The sequence below is a fragment of the Squalius cephalus genome (assembly GCF_949319135.1).
Source record: "Squalius cephalus genome assembly, chromosome: 18".
In the NCBI taxonomy this organism is placed as follows: Eukaryota; Metazoa; Chordata; class Actinopteri; order Cypriniformes; family Leuciscidae; genus Squalius; species Squalius cephalus.
Genome location: NC_137139.1, coordinates 20,124,172 through 20,146,024, shown reverse-complemented (window position 1 = coordinate 20,146,024; position 21,853 = coordinate 20,124,172). Strand labels below are relative to the sequence as shown.

The following is a 21,853-nucleotide window of genomic DNA, read 5'->3' as shown; positions in this document are numbered from 1 at the left end:
TCAATGAAACCAGCCCTATTTCTATTATCTAATGTAGTAATAGAGTGGTGCACGGATGAAGTCTTTTTGCAGGCCAAACCGGAAGTTAGCATCACCCTGGTTCCTTTGACAAAAACTTATTAGGATTTTTTCTATTGTTTTTTGGATTGTACGGTCTTCGACTAATGAAAGCTTATGATTCTTACACGTTTTGTTCATTGTGATAATCTCCACTTTTATGAATTATGAAGCGTAAATACAGTTCAAAAGAAGTCAAAAGCTAAAGGTAGGCTATAAATGAACTACCATGGTCGTATGTCCTCAACGTCAGTACGTCACCATCACTAAGCTTCCGACAACTCTTTCAGTCATTGTTTAAAAATATTTTCCCTGAAAGTTCGAGTTATAATAGTTTACAAGAGCGCGATTATAAACACAACGAGGCTATGAAAGTGAACTAGCGTGTAGATGAGTTTAGATGACGTTTAATGTCACCGGCAGCCTCTGTGTATCCCATTTAGCCACTTATTAGCAACTTGTATTAGCCTTGTATAAGAAAACTATTAGCCTTGTACAAGAAAAGTAAGAGACCTGGTACTGAAAAGGTTGAAAAACTATAATGTAACTATTGAGAAAAAACCCCAACGTAAACCAGTCCCAGAATGGCCAATCAAACTATTAGAAAACAAAAGGCTTTGTAAGATCTGGGATCTGCCTTTGTGTTGTACGATTATTCTTGGCATATCAAAGAAGCTTTGGAGTTGTGAGTAACTAGAGTGAACACAAGGGGACAGTAAAAGACTTTAACATTTCCCTTAATGGTAATACTATGGTTAAGCGAGAATGTGATTCTTAGCGGGATGCTAGATCAATATAACTTTCTGCTTGTTTCTACCATCACTGCTCACCTCTTCACTGAGGTCTACATCAGAGGGAAAACATCCACTCCACCCCAAAACAGAGCAGTTTTAGAGACACTAGAAACCACAGAGATGGGCTCAGGAGGAGTGATCCATTGTGTAAGGTCTATAGAGGAGTTATTACTGTGTCTCCAGACAGTTTGGGTTGCCAAGATGCCTTGTTGTCTGTTGAGTCATATAGAGAGGAGCCACATGAATCAGTGTCTTCAAGCATGGAAATGCAGTCATCACACAAAAAGGGTGCAACAATGCCGGAGTGCAGTCAGTCTGAAAGTGAATATGAAAGTGCAAATATTACTGTGATGGAAAACGAGTCTGTAACCAACCATTCAAGATTGGAAATAGAAAACCAATATTAATGGATCACTACTCTGAATTTTAGAGGATATGCCCCCTATCACAGTGTATGAATAAATAAATGGCAGAAATATTAATGAAATAAACTCTCAGAAAATAACTATTTATTAAAAGGCAATATTTACCTATGGAAAAACCTTCATAAAGCACATTTTTCTGTAACTACATAAAGAAAACAGTATATATAAATGGTGTTGTAATGATTCAGTTTAATTCATTTAAATAAATTATTTTAAAATAAATTGAACATGAAATTAAAAATATCTATGCACACGATTTATATTACTTATAGTAAATAGCTAAATATAAATCCCTAAAAAGAATATTATGAAATATATCAAATTTGACATGACAAATAAACAAAACAGAATATTTTCTCTTAACTATATAGAGCAACCACAGTAGCATCCATTTTTCAAATTGTTAAATTGAATGTTTTACATATAAATAATCAATCAAACTGTTACCTTAAATATCTTTATTTATGCGCAAGATATTAGTAGTTGGGGTGAAGGCCTACACTGAGCATGATAAGCGTCAGGTGATACTTTATATCAGAAAATAAAATTAAGAAAAAACGTACTAATAAAACCCTTAATTAAGAACATTACGAAATATATTAAATGTGTGAAAATAAACAAAACAGAGGAAGTTGCTACAATGCATCAACATTTTTAATATATGGGCATTTTTATAACTTTTAGTGGAAATTTTGGTAATTTTCCCTCAAATGAAGCTATTTGGTTTGCTAACTTGGGACTATAAAGTGTGTAAAAAAAGAAAGAGAGTACTAGCGCATAAATGTATATCTGGCATGCACACACAGAGTGATTATGCCATTATTATGTAGTCCACAATTAGCAGGGTTTATCAGGGGAAATGAGCTAAACAACAACAGCTCAGCTCAGCTCAATTGGGAGGGACGTTCGTTCAGCAGCAGCTGAGAGCTATTTGACCACGTGACTGGAGAGATGTTTCTGTCGCTGTAGCAGCCATCATTTCACCCAATACAAGCCTATGCTAAAAAGACAGAGAGGAAGTATAGTCATGGATTTGCACGGGAATACCGACTGAAAGGAACATACTCGCTCCACTCCTTCGCCTATGGTTTATTTGCTGGCGTGTATCCGTTGCAGGTAGGATCTGAAATTGTTACGATTTAACACATTTGCCTGTCTTTTGTCTTTGCTGTGTGTTCACATGCAACACTCGCGTTTTCCAAGCTTTTCGAAAGCAAACACCAGTCGATGTGCTCATTCAACAAGCCGAAGATATATAGCCTGATACGTGAAATGCGATATAAACGTGCTAGCTTGTGGAACCTTTCCTAATGTGTCTGTGTAAATAATACATGAGTAACGTTAGCTGTGCACTAAACAACAACTGCTTCCTGCGTTTGTAATGGGTATAAAATTATGTTTTAAACCAACAAAGATGCCTCGTGGACCTACGCTTAATAGTTTCCTACCTAAGATAAGTTTGGCAGCATTAATAAATTTGTGTGTCTGATTATTTTGTTCAGTGGATACACTTAACCTTTCTGCGAAAGGCCAGGTAACGTTAGTCGCATTATTGACTAGTGTGAAGCTCAATTAATTAGTTTGTATTTACATGAAAATTGTGCTTAAACTGCAGCCGTTTATAGTTTTACTCCACGACCTCAAAGATGTTTGGCCTAGACATTGCTGGAGATGCTTCACTTTCGGTTTAAGTTCTTAAAGACCTAGAGCATTGGTGTGGAGCCATTGTGTTAAGCTATCTGTACATTACTTATTTACTACTAAATGAAGAACAACGCTATCTTCTAGTTATACTTCTTATACTAACTATATTAACAATCAAGCCCGTTTTTCTAATTATTTGTTTGGTCTTCCAAGAGTGCTATTTGGTAATAGCTAGTTTGTGTAATATTCTATCGACTTTTTTTCCTGCCTGGGGGAAAGAGCGTTTTTGAAGTCATGTTGGTTTTTGTGTGTGTGTGTTTTTCTTTTAAGTCAGTGTGTTCTTTCGTGAATAGACGCGGAATCGCGTGTATTTACCTGCAGCAGGGAGTGGGCCTTTGAAAGTGAGCGTTGTTTTCACACTCGCGCCAACTCCTCCAAGATCTCGCCAAGGAGCGGGAAACTTAAAAACCCGGAGTGGAACTAAGGTGATTAGAGAGCGCTTTGAGGGGGAAGGGGAATCTCTTGCGCTCCGCTCCAGTCATATTTATTCCAAACCGGTGAGAAGCAAAGCTTAAAGGTGCTGTAAGTTTTTGACTGTACAAAAGCATGAAAATACCATATGTTTGCAGATATTTAGGAAACATGCTGATTTACATACTCGTTTCTTTGGAAAACTTTGCTACAGCCAGTTATTTTACTTTGAAATGTGCATTCCGTGTCGGAATGTCTGTTTTTGCACGTTGCCTATTTACCCAATTATATTTCAACACCCCAGGTTGCCAGTCAGCGAACAAACTTGGTCAGAGATTCACAGCTTCTACACAACCTAAAAAGCCTCTGTATCCATCTAAAAATCTCTATGAACGGCAGCATATTAAAACGCGATATCAACTCATCGTAAATCAACTCACCAACTTAGTTTGTAGGTTAAGTCTCCTCACTGTCGAGGAGAAGGGAGTGTGGGAAACAACTCTCTCCAATATTTTGAATTTGGACGGCAGTACCCATTTCAACCGCTAGCTGTCAATATTACATACTGCACCTTTAAAGGGTCATGAAACCCCCCTCTTTCAGCTCAAGTCTAGCTCACAATATTTTTGAAAAATGCAACTTAAATGGGCGTGGTGGCTGTGAGAAGAAGGGAGGGGAGTGGGTGTGGTACGAGAGGGGAGAGGGGAGAGGGGGAAACTGTCACCGCAATGGCCCATGCATATCGACTGTCACTTAAAATCAGTGGTAAAACGTGAGGAAATGCTAAAAAATATATATATATATAGCTGGCAAAGTTAAAGTCTAATGAAATACACTGATGCCTTATTTTTGTCCTTTCAAAAGTAACTGAATGCCCTTCTACATATATTTGCCTACATTATTAAAGTATAATTGTATTTAAAACATAACGTTTATGTATAATTATGTCATTATAAAATATATATTTGTTTATATACACACTATAAATGCATATATTTGAAAATAATAAATTTTCCGCTTAAAAAAAAAAAAAGTTCCGTGGGCTACATAGCCTAGATCTACGCGCCCCCTAAACCCACATAGTAAAGATGGACAGTGACAGAGAAATTTGCACGCATACGTTCCATACAATTGAGGTATTATCGAAATATCTAAATTTTAATAACGAGTGATTATTTAACAAAAGGCATGTAAAACGGTCAGGGTTACATTTTAGACACACACACGCACACACGCGCGCACACACACGACACACCTCTGAAGTGATAGAAAAGTCCTCGGAACCGCATCACTCGCAAGACGAAACCTGCATTGGTGTACAAGGCCGAAGTCCACCATTCTCCCGTTGAATGGTTGCTACACCGGAGTCCAGCTCGGGCAGCATCGCGGGGAAAGATGCACTGGAACTTTTGCACCACGAAAACAAACGCGCGTCCCATCATTGCCTCTCTCATCAGCTACGCGATATCACAGTTTGATATGTCTTGTCTGTCATTGTAAAGTTCCCCGTGGTGTCATGAATAATTAAGAGAAAGTGTCTTCTCATTGGATAAGAAAACTCAGCACATGAATAATTATGAGACACCGATGAGTCATCAAAGTACTATAGTGCACTGCCACGTCACAGCCTGTGACGTGGACACGATGAAGATTTTAAAACCGGAAGACGAAAATAGCGAAAAAAAACTAAAATTTAACCATTTTCCCCCTACTATTAAATATAACAGATGCTATCATTGTCTTCAATGGTGTTCAACACACATACCTGTGTTAAAATCTCAGAAAATTTGGTTTAGGGTTTCATGACCCTTTAAAGGGTCATTTCACCCGTGGAGACATGAATGTGTATTGAAAGTGGGTCATTTATGTAGAAGAAATGTGAAATTATTTTTGAATTTGGAGCTTTCTAGACTGAGAAAAGCCAGAAAATGTATTTTTGGCTTATGTGGATGAAAGACAACAACTCCCAGAATGCACTTGCTTCGCTGCCCTACAAGGCCACTCCCAAGCCACGCCTACCGGTAAGAGAGCGCAGTTTAAAACAACAAGGCAAGGCTAGGCTACGAGTGAGTCTCCGTGACGAGTTTGCCCAAAATGTCAGGGATTCGGCTTTTGCGTTCTACAGTCGCCATTCATCATGTTTACTGTGGCGAGCAGGACGAGGCTGAGGGGCGCGGGAGAACGGCGCGAGGCCGGTGGCGTGATTACTGACGACCGACACCTGTGAGGCACTGTTCTCGTATCTCGCACGGAGGAGCAGGTGTTTTCTTAGCAATGGTAAAACGCACATCAACCGATCACGCCACCGGCCTCGCGTCTTTCAACCGATCACGCCACCGGCCTCGCGTCTTTCAACCGATCACGCCACCGGCCTCGCGTCTTTCAACCGATCACGCCACCGGCCTCGCGTCTTTCAACCGATCACGCCACCGGCCTCGCGTCTTTCAACCGATCACGCCACCGGCCTCGCGTCTTTCAACCGATCACGCCACCGGCCTCGCGTCTTTCAACCGATCACACCACCGGCCTCGCGTCTTTCTCCCGCGGCGCTAGCCTCGTCCTGCTCCCTGTATTACTGTGATTACTGATGAGCGCGCCTGTGAGATGCACCGGTCTCATGGGCTATCTCTCACGGAGGTGCGGGTATTTTCTTAGCAATGTTAAAACGCAAATCAACCGATCACTTGTTTAGCATTCATGTAAACATTACATTCAGATTCACCAATCGGGGTGAATTCAGTTAGATTGAAACAAAAGGTGAGCATGTAAACAATGGATGGCGACCGCAGAAAGCAAAAGCTGAATCCCGGACATTTTTGTCGATCTCGTCGGCCGGACATGTCCGGGAAATAGAGTATGGTAACCCCTACTACTCAGCTTTCTTCGTCCCTGTTTTCTGCAGGTTTCTGCCGTTGAAATCAAACGCACTCGCACTGATCTGTGATAGGTCTGTTAGCGCATTAGGTCCAACCCCCTATGGGCGGGTTTGAAAGGGTGGATCTAGTGCTTGTAGTCTTAACAGAAATCCCCCCCTCTTACACTTCCTCCTACAATGACGCAAAATGACGATTTTTGCGTCATTGTAGGAGGAAGTGTAAAGAGGTAAATACAGATTTCTCTCGTCTCGGGGGAAAATGAAAAAATGTTGCATGACCATTCAATAGTATGACTGGGTTTCTAACAATGCAAAGCTTAATGCAAATGGGTGAAGTGTCCCTTTAATGCTTTGGCTTCTTTTGAAACTATTTTCATTGACTGAAGAAATTAACTAACTGGTTATATAGCCTCTATGTACTGGTTAACTGGTTATGTAAACTGCTAAATTTAACTTATTGCTTTAACATTACGGCAATAAACGATCACACTCATGTTGTAGGCTATATTTAAAGATATAGCAGAACTAACAACGATGTAGCTACTAAAAACAGAAACGTTTATCCTTTCGAGTTTTTCGCATGCAGATGACAAACGTTGTCAAAACAATCCCCGTTCACGCGGATCAGTGAAAATGACTAAAAATGCTGGATTATGCATGCCAGGCCAGTAGTTGGTGACGTCATTTTGTAAAGAAACACTTCCTACCTATAGTATGCATGATGTCACGTTTTCACAAATTCATGTTTTGTGGGGTGTTTACACGACAATGTACTGAAAACAGAAATGTTGATCCTTTTGAGTTTTTCCACGTACAGACGAACAGTCAAAACGAACCCCATTCACACTGATCTGCGAAAACTATTAATAACGCTGTATTATGCATGCCAGGCCAGTAGGTGGCGATGACATTTTGTAAAGAGAAACTACGCGCCTATCCACCTTATTTTTCAACGCGCAAGTAAGGTGTTTTCTGTGAATGTGCGAGACTTTCGATTTATTAGCTGCTGTAGGGAAATGCAAGAAGAATATATCAAAGTGCAGTAAACTGTAAAACTTTTTGCACTAAAATCTTGTTTATAATTAAGACAATACATTAAAATAATATGGTAAGAAATACCGGTTTGCAATATCGAGCCGCACAATGAGATGTTTTGTACAGCTAAAAATAACGAAGCAAATGACACAGGAAGCTAGACAGATTAAAATTACAAATGGCCATGCCTGCTCTTACCTGAAAAATAAGGTGGATAGACTGAACGCATATGCATAGCATGACATCACCGTTTTCACAAATTCATGTTTTTTGTAGTTTACACAGAGATGATAATGGTATAATTTTTGGTATCAAAACTTGCACTTTGAACCCATTTTCAAAAGTTTGTGTTTTCAGGCCCCCAAAATGCATAAAATATTTTCAGTTTTTAGTTGAAAGGGGTGTCATGTAAACTGCCCCTAAATCTTATTTTCAGCCAGTGTCTTTGTCGCTTTATATTTGACATCACTGTTATTAGAAATATGAAGTTACCTCAGTTTTATTGTTGTAACTTGAACTTTAGTTTATTTAGTCGGAAACTGTGGTTCAAAAGGGTTTCTCATCAATGAGTTCTGAGATGACACGCAGAGACATCAGCTCAGTGTTTGATGTCCTATTTAATGTCAGATTACTGTGTGGTTGATGTATTCAAGACAGATTAATCTTTCCTTTGTGTTTGCAAGAACAGTAGCTGGGACTGATTTACTGTTAACTGTCTTTACTAAATACCCCTGACTGAACACAGATGTTATGGGCCTGTGTAACGGGTAACTCCTGACCCTCTGCTGTAGAGGACGTCCTGCTGAACTGACCTGGATTACAGCAATGCGAATTTTGTAATGTTAAACTGTGATTTGCTCATGTTCACCTTCCCCTTCACTAATGGTGCTTGTCTGGTTTGGGCTAACATTAACATGGAATGGCCTAGATTTGTTTTATTTGTTAAAAGAAAGTTCTTCTGTGGTTCTCAGGCACTTGGCTCTCAGTGTGTTGTGTTGTCATGTTTCTTAAAGTTCTTGGTTACATTTTATAGGTTTCATGAAGAACCTTTCTAACTTAAGTTAGTTGATTTCAGCATCATTGCTCCCCAGTCTTCAGTGTCACATGATCCTTCAGAAATCATTCTGATATGCCGATTTGAAGGAACAAGAAACATTTCTGACTATCAAAGCTGAAAACGCTCCCCCTCACCCCCCTTTTCAGGATTCTTTTAATAGAAATTTCAGAAGAACAGCATTTATTGAAATAGAAATATTGTTAACATATGTCTTGTACTGCTCTTTATCAATTTAAAGTGGTCTTTCGGAATAGAAGTATTAGGCTAGGCCTAATCACACTTTTAAATAAAAGTGGAACTATTGCAATTTGTTTAATCTATCGCTTATAGCTCAGTCATTTTGCCCTGCACTTTATATATTTAGCAATATAGCATGTCAGTCATGAAGTAACAGGAAATGATCACTTTCATTCAGGCAACAGTCAATGCTGTTGGTGCAGTCATAGACACCGATGTAGGGTCTTAGACATTTTGTTTGACCTGATACCCTCAGAGGTGAATTGATTTGTGCCTGCTGAGATTAAATCTTAAGTTACACAAGTCTGTACATGTCACTGCAACTGCCCTGATCTTTGTTGCATAAACTTCACTAATGAATGTCTCTTGGTAGCCCCTGTAAAATCTCTCTTGGCACTTTTCCGTGCGGTGAGGATCACAGGTTTGGTTCAGCTGAATAAATTATTGTCTTGGTGTGAACTTACAAGTCCTTCAGTTTGTGATGTTTTGAGTTAGCATATTTATCTGTTTAACATGCTTCTGAATGAATGTTTTGTTCAGAAAATTGATTGTTGGCAGATTTTTCGCTTCATTCAAGGGTGACCGAGGGCGTTTGAAATAGCTTTTGCTATTTTGTTGTTGCAAACTAAAGCTCTCACTACTCTGTTGTTCTATTGGCTTTGATACACAGAGCATTTAATTTGCTAGCGTAACTGCACTCATTTGGTGAATAACTCATTACAGCATGTCTTGACATGCAGCCCTTACTGTAAACTAAGAAATGCTGAGCTGTTGTAAATCTATTTTTAGTTTCATGTCTCCATTCAGAATCAGATCTGTGAAGGTCAGTGATGAGCATGCATGGGGAAGTCATATTTGGCAGATAATGTAAATCATGAATGATTTAACATTTAATTTTTAGTGTGATGGTGCTACCACAGTTGGGATGCTCTTATCAATGTTGTATGTGGTGTCTCTCAGATTATTTTTCGCTTCCTGGCTCAGTTTCATATACAGTATTTCCCTGTTTTTACAAGTTGCAGGACAGGTTGTTGTGAAGAGCATCACCTCTTACCTGTAATGCGAGTTTGTCCAGTTGGATGGACACCTTTAATTTGTATCCAAACTTTGACTGGCGTTATTCTGTGGAATACAAAATGCTATATTTTATGGTTCAGCATTTCCTATCCCTACAATGAAAGTCAGCAGGGTCCAAAAAAACATTGGATTATTTTAATTTTATGGACAACAAAAATGCAAAGAGACTTTTTTTTGTTTAACTTCCCCTTTAAGGTTGCTGTGTTCTTCTAAAAATATTGGATCATATTTATGTAGTTGTTTCATATTCAGTCTTTAAGTTTCAGTTAATGTTACTCATCAAAAGACTTTGTTGTTTTTTAGGTAGGGAACACAGGGTAGGGACCATTAAAAACAAGAGGCTTCCTCTACCACCATCATGGCAGAGACTGCACCACCCAAATTTGGTCTCCACATGGGGCCTACATTTTAGCAACGTTCAGAAGATTTCTATCAGATTGCAGTATATATTTGTGAAGGGTGTTGTCATTTTCTGAAACGGTTCACAGCAGCACCTGCTGTGGCTCTGCCTAGAGCTGTTGAGCTTGTTTAGTGGGTGAGCGCTGGTTAAGCGTGCTCCTGTTCTCTCAGCTGTCAGCCCCAAAGAGCCCTGTTAAACAATTGAAAAATATGATTGCTTTAATCCAGGGTGAGTCTACGTTCATGAAGGGAGTGTCAATATAAAGACACCCTGATCTCTTTCAATACAAATTAGACCTTCATATTTCTCAAACTTATTCTCACTGTTGATCATGTTATGTCTTGTTGGTTTAATGACATTTGATGTCATTCAACTTTTTTTATTTATAATTTTTTTTAAAGTTAAATACTTAATGTCAAAAGTGTCAGCAATTTAAAAAACCCAAATGCGTTTTTAGCAATTCATGTTTTAAGTTAAAACTAACTCCTTTAGCTTATATGCAATGTAGCACACAAGTTATAAAAGGTAGCCTAACCAACAAGACAAAACATGATCAACAGTGAGAATAAGTTTGAGAAATATGAAGGTCTGATTTGTATTGAAAGAGATATATATTGACACTCCCTTCATGAACGTAGACTCACCCTGGATTAAAGCAATCATATTTTTCAATTGTTTTACACAGCTGAGTTCAGGCTGCTTGCCTGTTGCCTCCAAATGGTGTAATAATGCTATAAATGTGTTTAAATAATATAAAAAGTTTTTTAAAAACCAAATCAATGTCGGTTTGTTGGCTTTTATATTTATTTTTAGGAATATACATTTTATTGCCTTTTTAAATAGGAAAGTGGAAGGAGAGAGAGGGTTACTGGGTTCGGGACATGACCCAAATCGCACCCTAACCCAGGTCCTGTGAGCACAACAGCTTCTTGTGTGTCATGAACAATGTGCTACCCACTGTGTCTCTGCTCCAACATTGCTTGATATTTAAAAGCAATTCTGTAACATTATTTCTGCAGTTGTAACCAGTGTTTATGCTGCCTTCCTGGCATGGTATATGTACCGCTTTGCAGTGCAATTAAAAAAACAATGTATGTGAGGATACTTTAAGGATGGTTTTCATTTGAATGTCCTCTAGGATTTATTTTGTCTCTCAGTTTAGAAGTCTTCACACTTCTTTAATCAAGCAGTGTTAAAGTGCCATTTGTCTGCCATTTTCACCCCGTCTGCCCACTGTCTGAATAGAGCATCTGTGTGACATTTGGGTTGACACCATGATTTGTCATCTACTTTCTCGTTCCTGCTTTGCCCCTCACTCACAGCTGCCTGCCAGATGCCTCAGTATCATGATTAAAACCTGTCGAAGATAATGTCCCCATTTCAGAGTAGCGTCCGTCATCTTGCAAATACATGCTGCAACTTTTGAGAAGAGAAATTACCCTGATGATCGTGAGCATGTCAACCAGTGGAGGTTTTGTTTGTGTATATAAAAGCAAAATCTCCACTGGTTGACTTGCTCACAATGCCATCATCAGGGTCATTGAGCAATCAACTGACAGAATAATACAATTGCTGTGCTATTAGTTGTTTATCAGTTTGTAGAGCAGGGTAGATTTATTTTGTGTAAAACGTAAGCTGAATCAAGAAAATCAAGGGGGTGTTTTCTCATTAATCTTACAAAATGTTCAAAATTGTATCAAAGGGGCATGTAGGGAAATTAAAGTTGGAGGTACATATTTGCATCCAAGTAGGTGCAAGGTTGGGAGGTGGAAGCCCAGTTTTGCATAAGTATTAAATGTGGACAAGACAAAAGCCACCACTGTTCCCCAGGCCCAACAAATCCACCAGAACCCCTATCACGCATTTCAATCAGCTCTACACAGAAGGGGTCGGCAAACCACCTGCAAAGTCCCAGCTCATAAACCACCAAAAAATTTCAACCAATCAAAAACAGTCAGGTTGTCACCTGACATGCCAAGCAGTCTCTTTTAAAACACCATGCAAAGAGTGGAGACGATCCTGCAGGATCACCAACATCACCTTGCCCCTGTGTATCATGCAATAATGCGACATCTCATTTGAAATGGTCACCGGGTTCTAACAGATCTGTAAAAGGCTGTTGTCTGTGTGTGTTGGTGCTTTGCCACGGAGCTTAATTGCTCCCTGCATAGAGAGTGTGCAAATTAACATGTTTCCTACTTTCTAAAGGTTGGACAGCCATTGAAGACTGTATTGTTTGGCATTCACAAACTTGCCACCCACTTCTTGGTGTTCCTCTGCCTTGGGTAGGCCAGTGGCGGAGAGGCGTGACCCATTTAAAAGGTTGTTTACTTGTATCAGAGAAAGGACTAAGATGCTCCTCAATGAACTCTTGTCTACAATTCAATTACCCTTGGGGCCCTTCAGCAGCTTATTATGAAATGCTGTTTTCAATAAGCAGTTTTGCTCATTTATGCACTGTACGGAAAGAACAAATGACTTGACTTTTTATGGTTTGGGAGATAACAGCCATAAAGCTTTTTTACAGGTTTTTTTTTCTTTTTTTCTAGTAGACTGCCCTAATTGTTGAATATCAGATTTAACAGTGATGTAATTTAGGAGGGCAGGAATTGCGTTAGAAACCAGGACATCGGGTGGGGATTTCACACACGGCACTGGTATGTCTAGTCTCTAAGCATGTCTAATGAAATTTTTTTTTTTTTTTTTTTCTCCTACTTGCCTCTTTTGCCACTGACCTTGTCTGGTGGAATATTTGCTGCCCTGAATTTGCGGTTTTCACTGAAAACATTTCGGCTCTGTATTTTTATATATATACATGTCAGACTTTTTATTGCTCTTCCTGTTATCTTCAGACTAGACAAGCTTAAGAGGAAAAAGCCTGTCTTTTTTCTCTCCTTTATATCCCTTATTTTCAAAGGGCATTGTGTGAATCAGTCAAGAGGAGCGGGTTAGTTGTGGTAAATCTAGAGATTTGTTTTCTCCTATACGCATGTCATGTGACTCTGAAAAGTGTCTTGGACCAATAAACCATATTGTAACACACACAAGTGAGGCATTGAACATGCAACTGCCAGAATGATACAGTTACTGTGCTATTAACGGTCCACTCTTGTTTGAGTTTGTATAGGAAAGTAGATTTATTTTGCTTGTCAAACATGTGCCTAATCAAGGGTGTCATTAAAATCTTACTAGATATGTAACTTAAGTTCAATATTGTTTTGTTACAAAACCAAAGATCTGCTTGTATAACATACATGATGCACATACACATTTCATGATCCGTTTTGTGTAATAGTAGTAGTTTAATAAACCTAGTAATTCAATTCACATTTATTTGTATAGCGCATTTTACAATACACCGTTTCAAAGCAGCTTTACAGAAAATGTCTGTTTCTACATTACAACTTAGAGTAATTTGTTATCAGAAGTGACTGTCCATGTAATGTTCTAAGATAATACAAATTATTATGCAGTATAGTCAACATGTATTAATTTAGGCAGAAACGATTATCTCATGTAAGCATTTATTTAAAGTTGTGATCATAATGATCACAAAATAAAAAAAATAAAAAAAATTGGCAGTTGTGTATGTTGATTCAGAGTTGGCGTCACCTGAAGTCCTAGCTGGGGTTGGCGTAAACTCTTTTCAGGTGTTGGGTCATCCAAAATCTTTGTGGATGGATCCAAACTGGAGCTGGCGTGATCTCTAGTAGAAACAGAAAAGAAAATGGAAAATAATTGTAGTTGCTGTTCATAACATTTAAGGCAAAAGACAAACATGTGCATTTAATGTGATATAACTGCTGTACAAGTTACTGGAGTAAAAGGTTATGAGATGTATTATGTAAATGCATGACTAAAGAGATGTCTTATCTAGATTAAAACCCGGAGAGCGAGTCTGTGCCCCGAAAATGATCAGGAAGGCGATTCCAAAGTCTAGGAGACAAATGTGAGAACGCTCTCTCCCTCCTTCAGTGGACTTGGACATCCTAGATCCTACCAAAAGTCCAGAGTTTTATGACTTTAAAGAGCATGATGGATTGTAGGGCGATAGAAGATCGGTTAAATACACAGGAGCAGAACCATTTAGGGCCTTAAAGGTCAGTAGTAATACTTTGTAATTGATACAGAACTTAATATGTAACCAGTGTAGAAATGATAAAATTGGGGTTACACGTCCATGTTTTCTTGACCAGGTAAGAACTCTTTGGACAAGCTGTAGCTTGTTTAAGGATACAGGACAACCACCTAGTAATGCATTAATCCAGTATGGATTTCAGAGGTCATGAATGCATGAACTAGCTTTTCTGCATCAGAAACAGATAGCATGTTCTGTAGCTTATCGACGTTTCTAAGGTGGAAAGCTGTTTTTGTAACCTATGAAAGACAAGTTGCTATAACTATATTACTAATATAACTATGACTTCAACTATAGAGGATGAAATAACTGTACAGCCTTCTAGATGCAAATTGTATTCTAAAAGAGATTCTGTGTACAGGTTTTTTTGTTCCAATAACGAATGCCTCAGTCTTATCTGAATTTAATAGAAGAAAATTACTTGTCATCCAATACTTTATATCTTTAACACACACTGTCAGTTTGGATAATTTTATTTTTGTGTTATAGTAGTAATATCTATTATTAGTTAAACAGTCATTATAACTGTAATGGTAATAATAACATGATTATACTGTTGTTATTGTTGGTGGTTGTATTTCTATTGTGATATGGGAAAACAGGCAACCGTAAAAAAGTTGATTTGTTTCAGTCATTTAACTGTGTGCCTTTTTTCTCCCTTTAATCTCCCCAGGTGAGCGTTACTAGCAGCTGCTTTGACCTGGTTTCCCAGCAACCACTGGCATAAAAACAGCGGCCTTGGCCTCCTTATTGGTGGTGGGGCATAGGTGAAGGAGTGGACCCTGACTGCCCTCTTTCTCTGTTATTTGCTTCGTTTTGTGATAAGAGGGGGAGTAAAGTGCTAATAAGACTACCCAGAGCATGGGGCAGAAGGTTCCGGGAGGCATAAAGACTGTGGACATGCGGGACCCGGCGTTTCGGCCTCTCAAGCTAGAGCTGCAGGCCCTCGACTACACCAAGCCTTCCCGTCTGGATATGTTGTTAGACATGCCATCAGCCTTGCAGGATGTCCAAGTGCAGCACTCGTGGAACAATGATGACCGGTCGCTTAACATCTTTGTTAAAGAGGACAATAAACTCATATTTCACCGGCACCCTGTAGCGCAGAGTACAGATGCTATCCGGGGCCGAGTGGGATACACACGGGGACTGCATGTGTGGGAGATCAGCTGGGCCATGCGCCAGCGGGGAACCCATGCCGTTGTTGGTGTGGCGACGGGTGAAGCCCCGCTGCATTCTGTAGGATACACTGCACTTGTAGGAAACAATAGCGAGTCCTGGGGCTGGGACCTGGGACGTAACAAACTCTATCATGATGGCAAGAATCAGCCCAGTAGGACGTATCCAGCTTTTCTTGAGCCTGATGAGACCTTTATCGTTCCAGACTCGTTTTTGGTGGTCCTGGACATGGACGAGGGGACTTTAAGTTTTATTGTCGACGGACAATATTTAGGGGTTGCTTTCAGAGGACTCAAAGGAAGGAAGCTATACCCTGTAGTGAGTGCTGTGTGGGGACACTGTGAAATCAGAATCCGGTACATCAATGGACTTGATCGTAAGTATCACCCTTTCTGCTTGTTTGAATTTGCCTGTTTGTTATCTATGTCTGTTTTTTCATGGCTCCTCCACTCGTCTCTTGAATAACAAGGTTGACTCTGTGGGTTGTTAAACATTGAAAGTGGCTGTAGCTAATGTGTCTATGGGAAGGATTTGTTTCTCATTCATTAATTATATGAAGCCAGCTCAATTTACCTGATAAAAGCTATGAATTTTCCGAAATCACCCCTATACCCTTAAATAGGGCACTATTTGAGGGGACAGCCATTTTTAGTGGTCTCCGAAACTATTAGGGGTGCAAAAATACATTGATATGGATCGATGCATCGATCAAACATCTAACGATACATCGATGCCACGTAAAATATCGATATGAGGTACCTTTATTTTGACACTCTCCACATCCTTACGTAACGTCCGTCTAAGCATTTCCGCCAAAGCGCACATTTTCATTTACTCGCCATACTGTCTGCTGGTGTGTCTTTGTAACGTTAATCTCCTCAGCTGAAATAGACGCCTGACAAGATTGACTGAACCGTAAACGCGTTTTGTCACAAAAGCCGGTATTGTCCACTGTCAAGGCATCGCGAGTTCATGTTCACAGCAGAAACCAACAAGCACCATTGTTGTTTGTGAACACAACCCGTAAGTCCGTTTTAGCGAATCCGCATGCAGTATTCAGGTCAGGTGATAAGGCTGCTAGTCACTTTGAAAAGACGCGCTAGCTGAGAGGACTTTCGTCAAAGCTGACTAAAAGTGATCGAGGATGGATCATTTCACTGAATTTGATGAACCCGTGATATCTTCTTCGGGGCGTAAAAGGAAAATAAAAGCTGAAACTTTTTCACAGAATCTTGCTAAAGCAGCACGTTACAGTGGTGAGGGAAAAGCTCCCTGTATTGCGTGTAATCACACTCAGGCGTCTGTCAACTGAGGAGATTAACATAGAAACCTAGATTAACTGAGTGTTTTATAATATATCATAGCAATTACCTGGGTTTTGTTTAACTCTGAAACATGAAACGTGGAGTTATCTGCTTTTGCCAAAAAACGACTGTTGTAGATATGTGCTTTTGTAAGTAACCTCTTTTTTATTTGTATTTATTTATTTATTACTTAATCAAAACAACCAAGCTGCAGTTTGATTGATAGTTATCTGTTGTAAATGTCCCAAATCGGAGAGGGTGTGCAATTTTCAAAGAGTTTAATTAAATGTTCATGTTATAAATTTTGGTTGCATTTGTGAGTTAATAAAAATGTAACTGGTTGTGTAAACTTGGCACATAATATCTAAAAATCGATAAATCAATTGATATAGCCCTGAATTGAATCGTAATTCTATTGCAGAATTGAGGTATCTGCAAATATCGTATCACTGGCTGAGAGAATCGATATCATATTGTATCGTGATGAACTGTCCGATTTACACCCCTAGAAACTATAGTGGACGTTATCGAGTGCACTCAATCCCACAATCATCCATCCGTTTTCCAAACTGCTAAGTTTCATTTGATTATTAAACGGCAAGCACAAACTATGCAAAAGTGGCAGCCCTTCCGGCGCACTCAGTTTCTGAATTCACTCACTCGTTTTCATTCACTCCTTCAAGTGGATTATATTAGTGGAGTAATGTAGGGAATAGTGAATGAGGGTAAAGGGGGCGATTTCGAACACAGCATATGACATCATTATCTCGCACACTTCCTGGAAGCTAATCATTAAACTGGCCGCTTTGCTCTGCTCTTTCATTATTGCGTACGTCTTGAGCAGATTCCACTGCTGCCTGATCAGGAATATTTAAACAGACATTCTCCATTATAGAGAATCAAAACTGAGCTTTTCCTTAATTAGCCTGATTATGTGAGACACCTATACCTGTTTGATAGAAGTCTTCTCAGGCTTCTCAATGGCGAAAACATTTTCTGTTATATTTTGTTTTTATAGTGTGAGTAAATGTTGTATATTGTTCTTTTAAATTTAGAAATTTCACATTTTTGACCATCATTAAAATGTTCTTCATATCAGCCAACATGTTCTCTAGATCAGAGTTTTTTTATTTTTTGAGTGCTCCTAGAAAATTTGATATAAATGTTTTCTTTATCTAATTTTATTTTATTGACATCCATAGTTTTAACTAAGAAATTATAAACTTATTGTAAAAATGTAAGCTTTGTTGTAGCTATTTATGGCAATATTGCTCTGAATATTTGCGCAAAGTGTATTTGATGCAAATAAATTCACATGGCCTTTGGGAACATGTTGTCTGCACTTAATATTTTACTTGCAGAGTAAAATTAGTCTTTATAGCTGAGTTTTAGGAACGGGTTCCCTTGCAATGGCAGTCAATCAGTCTTTGATTTTGCATCAGCCATTTAATTTTTTCTTTTTTTATATTTCCCTTTTTTTTTTTAGCTTGTTTTCTTCTGAGAGTGAAAAAGGTCAAGAGTTTTGAAAATTAGTCATTCATTCAAATGAGAGCTAGCTAACATGCAATGTCTTCCATCAAATTGTACATTCTTGAGATTACATAATTTCGGCTGTTTTTTCATGTAGTTTCTGCGACTGACTCATTTCCTCAACCCAGTGTGCTGTAATGAGTCAGTTTTGGAGGGCATTCTTATAATGTTATCATTCTGTGGTCATATAATGAAAGGATGCAGGTGAGGGCCAGACTTACTCATGTCTGGGCTTCTCGGGAGTCGGGACAGCTGTAACCCGCCTTACTCTCAGTGGAAGCAGTCTCCGGGCCACTAATGATGGCCTTTCCAAAGGAATACCTTTTATCACCTTGATGTTTTGCATGCCATTAGATGATGGAATGACTCTTTCTTAAGTCTCTTTCCTGAGTGAGCCATGTGTAGCAACATTTAATGAAGGTCTGACTTTGGGAAGTATTGTTGCTGCCTTAATGCATCAGTTCAGGATACAGGTGTTCCCATTTTTGGAGAATTCTCCTCCCGTCTGCGTGTGAGAGAAGAGTAGCCAGAGTATTACTCAGCCTCTGACTCCAAGGCCTTGGCTTCCTTTTGTATCTGTCTTGTGTCAGTGCCTTTAATGCATTCTTCGTCATGCTTGTGGTCAACAGAGGTATAAATGTGCTGTTATTCATCCCTTACATCACTCTGTTTGGTTTCCCCAGTGTCTCGTTTGCAAAAGTGTGCGTTATATGAAGTAATCTCAACATCCGCGCAGGTGGTGCTGTGTGGAAACCATTCAGAAATTCAAAGTACTTGCTGGTGTGTATATGGCGGGGCTAAATGGGACCTGTGGGGAAACTTGTAATACTTTAAGCCAGGTGCACACTGTATGAATTTTTTCTTTGTTGGCCACAATTTCTTCTCTCTGTAATTGTAAAAGAGTTAAACCCAAGTCTTTATTATCTCAGCATCAGCTGATGAATTGCTTTTGTCAGTTTTGTAAGCTAATGAATCCATACACTAATATTTCTTCAACTTTGGGCATTTTGGCCATGTAGACTTTTAGAAAAACAATTTTTAAAACATTTTTTTTTTCATGATTAGTTTACATGGATGCATCTCAGATTATTTCTTTTATATTGTTTTTAAAATTATTTTATTTTAGAAAGCCATGAAAATTCCCACTACAACGTCATTTCCACCACATCTCAAACTACGTGTTAAAGCACTTTCAAAAATAAAAATGCTTAATGTTATTTTAGTTAATAAAAATCAACCCCTGAGACAAAGTGACCAAGGTTGAAGAAACCCAAATATGCAACAAAGATCTTTGCGTTCTTCTTTATTTGTTATCATATTACCTCACGCTCTCTACTAAGAATAAGCTTGTTCGCTCCTCATACGCCCATCCACGACAGACTCCCGGCACTCCTAACATTTCCGCAAGGTTTTGGGCTTGTGCTGTACCATGTTCATGTGTGTAAATGAGGATATCTGAACATGAGTGATATAAAACACCCAGTCTGAGACACAACCCCATCATAGTCTTACTGGGAAGGACAGCCTACGTCAGGATTTACAAGTTTACAAAGTATTTGAGTGATTGTTTCTAATGAATTTCTGTCTCTCTCTCTGCCTGTAGCTGAACCTCTGCCATTAATGGACCTCTGTAGGCGCTCGGTACGGGTCGCGTTGGGGAGAGAACGACTGAGTGAAATCCATGGACTGCCCTTACCTGCCTCCCTTAAGAACTACTTGCTCTACCAATGATTATAGTAGTGCCTTTACAACCATTCAAGGCATAGCATCCACCTCTGTTTCTCTCTGGGATTAATCTTCACTCTGGCAAGCCTGTTTCATTGCATCTTTGTTTTGGTTTCGGTGCCGTTCTCGGTCACTGGGTATAATACCAACAATATATTTTTTTTTTTTACAAATCAGACCAAGGGTGTCTCATGCTTGATGCTTTCAGGATCAAGTGTGGCAACGTCTCTTGCTTCTCTCATTTACTGGATATCCACCCGAATGCTTTCGCTGGAATCCTGTGGCAGATATGAAAACAAGAACCCTTCTTCTCTCTAATCATGGCTTAGTGAAACTTCAGCTGTTTGTCAAGGCCTTTTCCTTTTTATATATATTTTTTTTATTCCATCCTTTCTTCCTTTTTTCTTTTTTTTTTAAATGAGATTTTGGCACCTTTCTTGTATCATGTCATTCATTTGAGGGTCCATATAGTGACTCTTTGCAGGCAATGCAAAATACATTACCTTCTCAACACCTTTAGGCTTAACAACCAGCAATTTTTTATGTTGATATTGACATTTTTATATGTTTTTCAACTGTCCTTCCCCTTGCGGTCAGTATAATAATGTAGCTGAGTCAACTTCCGATCCGTGGCCACGGTTAACAGGTCAGCAAGTTGATGACACACTCAAGGGAAGGCGATGTCTTTCCCTGCTCACTCTTGGCAGGTTAAAAATAGCCTGGTTTTAGCTGTAAGTCTGACCGTCTGGCCTGGAAAAAGTCTTTGACGTCTGTGAAGGGGGAGTTGAGAGGCTAACATTCATGGAAAACAAACACAGCTAGTGCGTTATGCTAGCTTTTTTAATCTCTCGACAAGTCCCTCACCTCTGTTAACACTGCAATATCTGAAGTGCCTGGCTCATGATACTGGTATATTAAGAGAAAGCCATGATTTAAAGTCATTTTTATATTAAATTAAAGATAGCATCACTGTGAAACTATGTAGCATACATTAATCAATAAGCGGTTGTATAGCTTGCTTTCTGTAATGGCCCCTAAAACCTGTGAACACCCTTCCCACAATTACTTTTTGCCGGTTTTATTCGAGTGTTTGTTTTTAACCTGTTGATGATTTGAGAAAAGCAGGGATTGAATAGTGACACTGCTGTGTGGTGCCTTGTCTATGACTTCACGTTAAAAGTGGCACGCAGGCAAATGTTGATGATTCTTGCTCTGTTATTTTAAAGTCTTGATGCAGAGAAAGTAAGATTGCCAATTATTGTCTTTTTCTTTCCAGATGTTTCCCCCCCTCCATTCTAGTCTTTTAGATGTGTAAATGTAGTTCCTGTTTGGCAGCCATTTTGCTAAGCATTAGGGGGATAGTTTGGTTCCCTGTTTTTAAACCCTTTCTGCCTGCAGACCACCATTCTTTGTATTCAGTGATGTAGATAATATTGGTAACTATCTAATAAAGTTTATTATAATTGACTTCTCTTCTCTTTGTGGTTTTTATGCTCTTAAACCCCATGAAAATGGTCTGTTCATTAGTTAATATTTTTCATTTGCTTATTTACTTAATTGTTTGCTTGTTTACTTTTTTTTCTGTTTACTTATATCTAACTTTTTCTGTTTCCTATTGAAACGTATTCTTAGTGGAGTAAAAATAAATAAATTCACATTTTGATTGTACAACCATTAATCATGATTTGCTAGTTGTGAATGGTATGAATGGACACATTCTCATTCTAGAGAGCATTTGATTGGATGGAAATCTGTGCAGTGCAGGATGACTCTTAAAACATTTAAATACAGTCTCACTTCTGAAAATATTCAAGGATAAACCTTGATTTGTCTCTCTTGCTTTTAACGCTGCATAAAATGTGCAAATTAAAACCATTTCACACAGAATCAGGCTTGTCTTGATTA

General features: G+C 38.9%; 1 protein-coding gene across 1 annotated transcript; it reads left to right on the top strand.

The window, feature by feature from the left end:
• Nucleotides 1-2,182: 2,182 nt before the first annotated feature.
• spsb1 (splA/ryanodine receptor domain and SOCS box containing 1) lies at nucleotides 2,183-21,415 on the top strand. Its single transcript, XM_079849607.1, has 3 exons — nucleotides 2,183-2,392; nucleotides 14,884-15,765; nucleotides 19,827-21,415. Exons 2-3 carry the CDS (start codon nucleotides 15,072-15,074, stop codon nucleotides 19,952-19,954), a joined length of 822 nt encoding a protein of 273 aa, XP_079705733.1. The 5' UTR covers nucleotides 2,183-2,392; nucleotides 14,884-15,071; the 3' UTR covers nucleotides 19,955-21,415.
• The last annotated feature ends 438 nt before the right edge of the window (nucleotides 21,416-21,853 follow it).